This window comes from Myotis brandtii, unplaced genomic scaffold (assembly GCF_000412655.1).
Source record: "Myotis brandtii unplaced genomic scaffold, ASM41265v1 scaffold1037, whole genome shotgun sequence".
Taxonomy (NCBI): domain Eukaryota; kingdom Metazoa; phylum Chordata; class Mammalia; order Chiroptera; family Vespertilionidae; genus Myotis; species Myotis brandtii.
In genome coordinates this window covers 1,052,403-1,057,279 of record NW_005353483.1, presented here as the reverse complement: position 1 = coordinate 1,057,279, position 4,877 = coordinate 1,052,403, and the positions used below count along the sequence as shown (strand labels likewise).

The window sequence follows — 4,877 nt, the reverse complement described above, 5'->3', positions numbered from 1 at the left end:
AATTAATGGAGGAATAAGAGGAAAAGATTCTGAATCCGTTAAAATGTTAAAATAGATTTTTAACACTATATGAAATACAGGCTTTTGATAGATCCAGGTATTGCTATTTATTAAATGGAGATATGTACACCCAATACTTCACGTCTCCCCAAAGCCCTGGCTACAGCACAGTATGCTGACCACGAGAGTCACGTGCATTTCCTAACAGCCACTGCAAAGTGCATTCTACATTTACCTCATTCCAAACATTTCAAAATCGGACAAGGAACTGGTAGAGTGTGGAGAATCTTAAAAATTCTAGAAATCTTCCCAAATTAATGGAGAAGTAAGAGGAAAAGATTCTGAATCCATTAAAATGTTAAAATAGATTGCTTCTAAGTGATACTTTGTTTAGCATAAATCTAAAGCTGCAACTTTCAGTTCTCAGTAGCATATGGTGGTCCTTGAAAATCTTCTCTCACCTCTCTCCTAACACAGGGCAAAAAAGCTTTCCCCTGTAAGCTTACACATACCATGCTCTGATGCCTTGTGGATCCCTGACAACCCTCTTGGCACAGGTTACAGCTTGAGTGATGTCATCTTGAAGCAAAACTGAAAAACAGGTGGTGAGGAATGAAGACAACTTTCACAGAAATTTCATTTTAAATTTAGGTTTAGCCCATTTTATTCTCTTAGGCTAAGGAATGGACACTACAATTCTTTTCCACAAGTTATGCATCTGTAAATGTTGGGAGGAAACTCAGATACCAAAGTCATTGGAAGTTCTGGAATTATCAACTACTGTGATAGATACATAGTTCTCTTTGTAATAGGCACTATTAGAAGAAAAGGAGGAACCAACCTAGTAATTTTTAATCAGCAATTCTACTACTAGAAATTTCCACTAAAGAAATAAGAGCCCTGGCCAGTTTTTCTCAGTGGTTAGAGCACTGGCCCACAGATCTGAAGGGTCAAGGGTTGGATTCACAGTCACGGGCGTGTACCTCGGTTGCAGGCTCCATCCATGGCTCCAGTCTGGGCACATGTGGGAGGCAAACAATCTATGTGTCTCTCTCACATTGATGTCTCTCTCTCCCTGTCTCTCTCTCTCTCTCTCTCTCTCTCTCTGTCTCTATCTCTCTCTCCTCCCTCCCCTCTATCTAAAAAAAAAAGGGAAAAAAGATCAATTTTTCCCAAAAATAAAATAAAATAAAAGAATAAAAATAAAATATTAATAAAAATAAAATAAAGATTGGTATTTGTTAACATTAAATAATTTTGTGTGATAAAGAACAAATTGTAAAGCAGTATATATAGTACAATTTCATTTTTGTTAAAACACACATTGTGCCTGGCCGGTGTGCTCAGTGGTTGAGCATCAAGCCATGAACCAGGAGATCACAGTTGGATTCCTGGTCAGGGTATATGCCCAGGTTGTGGGCTTAATCCCCAGTAGTGGGCGTGCAAGAGGCAGCCAATCCATGTTTCTCACATTGATGTTTCTCCCTCTCTCTTCCTCTCTCTCCAAAATCCATAATAATAATAAAAAAATAACCATAAAGAACACCACACATTATTACATGTTTATATGTAGGTATATTTATACATGACATAGCTTTATGTTCACAGACATGATTGATATGTATTCTATCTAGAACAATATATACCAAAAGTTACTAGTAGTCATAAATCTCTTGGTAGTAAGAATTTTTATTCAGTGACCACAGATTATTATAGAATACAAAATATTTTTAAAATAAATTAACTGGATACAAATGAATATTCTAAGAATAATCTTTTCTATTAGAATTTTAACATGTAGAAATTTAACGATATCAATTTTATAATATTTCTCCAATATTTTCATTTTTATGATTTGATTTGCCTTGATTTTTTAAAGTCAGAGTCACCTCTTTTTTTTTTAATCCTCACCTGAGGATATGTATTTTTTTTTAATTTTAGAGAAAGAAGGAGAGGGAGAGGGAGAGGGAGAGAGAAACATTAATTGGTTGCCTGTCATACGCACACCAACTAGGGATAGAACCCACAACCTAGGTATGTGCCCTGACAAGGACTTGAACCCGAAACCTTTTGTTGTACGGGATGATGCTCCAACCAACTGAGCCACCCAGCCAGGGCGAGATGGCGTTCTTTTAGGTCCCTGTTGAATTTTTCAAAACCTTTTAATTTGTATTTTTCCCCGCCCACTCCCCGCCCACGCCCCCTTTCATTTGTATTGAATCTCTATTCTTGTAAGCATAAGCAGATGGGTCCTGTGCCATCACATAAACGTTATTTTCTCTTACCGTTGCAGGGTATACCACAGCCATTAACTCCTCCTGGGGTTTTGCCCTCATTACACCAGTAGTGGCTATTGATCTGGAATATCGCATAATCCGTGCTTTTGTCTCCAGGATTGTACTTTGTAGCTCGTGTGTTGTAACTACTTTCCCATTTGGCCAAACACATCCCTGAAAATAACATATTTTTAGTAATAAATAGCAATACCATATGACACATACTGCATACCATAAGCAGTTCTATATAGCTAATTTTATTTTACTAATGACTTACTTTATAAGCATAAAGATGTAGAAGAGGAAAGACTATTTCATAATCCATCCATCCATATATCCATCAAACTATTCATTCATTCATTCAAAAATAGTTATTAAGGGGAAGTGTTCGAATTCAACCTAAACATACATTGATAACATTGACAAAAATGGGCTAAAATACAAAGTAACTTTTACACAGGCACATCTTGGATTGCATAGAAGAAAATGAAAACAGTTAATCAACTAGAGCGAGAAAGAATAATAAGATAGCATTTCATGCTGCATTTCAGGGATCCTGACATAAACAGTGATTGAGAGGAAATAGGTTCCTACTGCCCCTGTATTGAGATTTCAACATAATTTAAAAAAAAACAACAACAAAAAAACTTTGCTATGAAAAGCCTCATGTCATGCAAGGGAATTAAAAAGAGAAAAACACTGCATTATTCTAGGCTCACAGAGCCCAGGTTCCACAGGGAAAAGAGCTGGAGTCAAGCACGTGCTCAAATGTATCAGTCAGCCTACATGTGCCACTCAGTCTGTGGCAAGTGGCAAGCTTGGTAGCACTTGGAGAGTACAACGGGTGGTGGTTTACTTAGAATGGTGCACAATTTTGCACTCCCGTGCCCTCATTCCTTCATCTGGCATTTCTGTTTATAAAGAAACAAGTTGATATATTTTTTTAACCATTTTTAAGTATAAAAGTCCTCAAATAACTTTTCTTAAAGAAGTCCATTCACGCAAAGCCCCTTTCTTATTATTCATCCTCTATTAGTCTGTTGCACACCTGGCTGGCTATTTGGAAGTAGGGAGAGGTAACTTACAGTTTGCCAGGCTCCCACTGTAGCGTCTTTTCAAGGTTCTGGCCAGCTCACACCTCTCATAGACCTTGGCCTGGACGGCGACAGAGAGGAGGAGCAGCCCCAGAGTCAGGAGAGCCTTCATGTTGACTGCGAAGCCAGACCGCTCAGCTGGCCAGGGGAGGCTGGCCCCAGTATTTAACCTCTTTTAACTTCCTTCTTCTCCTAGTGGTTTGGAGGCTCCACCCTTTGAGCTATGTGGAAAACAGGAACAATTTTTTGGTTCTCTGACTTCAAAAGGTTAAAAGAATTAATCCACAGGAAATTGATGAAATGACAATGTTTAAAGACCTGCTCAGGAAGAATTGGTATTAGCACTGTTTCCAAAACAGGAACTTTCTCTTATTTTTATGAATTTGAGCAACTCTAAAGAAAGAAAAAAAACCCACAAACGAACACTTTATGCAAACTGAAAATGAGCTCTGATTTTTCATTAACATTCATTTCATTAAATTGTTTTGTGTGTGTTCACGTGCTGTTTTCATCTTTTTCAACTTAAAATTATTTTATGTACTCTTTGCATAAAAGAACGTGACACCTTGTCTGTCATTTTAATAAGTATATAGCACCACATGATGTTGCCCAGATTGATTTCTACTTTAACTTTTTTGTAAAATTTTTTAAAAATATATTTTTTTATTGATGTCAGAGAGGGAGAGAGAAATAGAAACATCCATGATGAGAGAGAATCACTGATCAGCATGTGCCCTGACCAGGAATCGAACCGTGACCTCATAGGTCGAGGCTCAACCATTGTGCTACACTGGCCGGTCTACTTTAATTTTTTTTGTTACTATGATATGTGTTGCTGTTGTTTTTAAATATATTTTATTGATTTTTTTTTACAGAGAGGAAGGGAGAGGGATAGAGAGTTAGAAACATCTATCAGCTGCCTCCTGCACACCCCCTACTGGGGATGTGCCCGCAACCAAGGTACATGCCATTGACTGGAATTGAACCTGGGACCATTCAGTCCGCAGGCTGACACTCTATCCACTGAGCCAAACCGGTCAGGGCATGTTTTGTTTATAAATAAGCCTCACGTGAATAACATCCCTAACACCTTCTCAACATGCCTTACCTCAGATTTCCATGTTAAAACTAGGGGTCATTATAAAGTTGGGGAACTTTATAATCAAACCTACAGAATAGCAGAATATGCCGCTTGAAAACCTGTGCCTTTGCCAGAAGGATTATTTTGAGCTGAAGGCAATTAAGAAGAAACAGACCCACAAAAAGCTCTCTATACTATGTGCCTGAAGCAGAACATAAATTTGTACAGAAGTTAATAACCTACAATACTACAGAAGAGGCTTGTCAGCCCTGAGGCAGCACATAGCAAACTCTACTGACCAGCTATTATCTTCCATTAGTTCCCCATATATTCAGCTTCCCACGGTTCGCTGCCCTTGGAAGATTAAGAGTCTTTTCCTCTGTCTTGTCATTTCTCTAAAAATGTATTGTTCTCGGTGAAGATGCT

The 4,877-nt window shown here is 38.1% G+C and overlaps 1 protein-coding gene across 1 annotated transcript; it reads right to left on the bottom strand.

Moving 5' to 3' along the window:
- Positions 1-480: 480 nt before the first annotated feature.
- LYZ (lysozyme) lies at positions 481-3,538 on the bottom strand. Its single transcript, XM_005856611.2, has 3 exons — positions 3,362-3,538; positions 2,286-2,450; positions 481-591 (listed from the first exon to the last, which is right to left on the bottom strand). Exons 1-3 carry the CDS (start codon positions 3,480-3,482, stop codon positions 503-505), a joined length of 375 nt encoding a protein of 124 aa, XP_005856673.1. The 5' UTR covers positions 3,483-3,538; the 3' UTR covers positions 481-502.
- Between the last annotated feature and the right edge of the window lie 1,339 nt (positions 3,539-4,877).

Excerpts from the sequence above, each read along its gene's own strand:
- LYZ (XM_005856611.2), bottom strand. The coding sequence starts at position 3,482 with ATGAAGGCTCTCCTGACTCTGGGGCTGCTCCTCCTCTCTGTCGCCGTC. Across the intron at positions 2,451-3,361 it reads CAGTGGGAGCCTGGCAAACT|GGATGTGTTTGGCCAAATGG; the intron begins GTAAGTTACCTC and ends TGTTATTTTCAG. Across the intron at positions 592-2,285 it reads CTGTGGTATACCCTGCAACG|TTTTGCTTCAAGATGACATC; the intron begins GTAAGAGAAAAT and ends CCTGTTTTTCAG.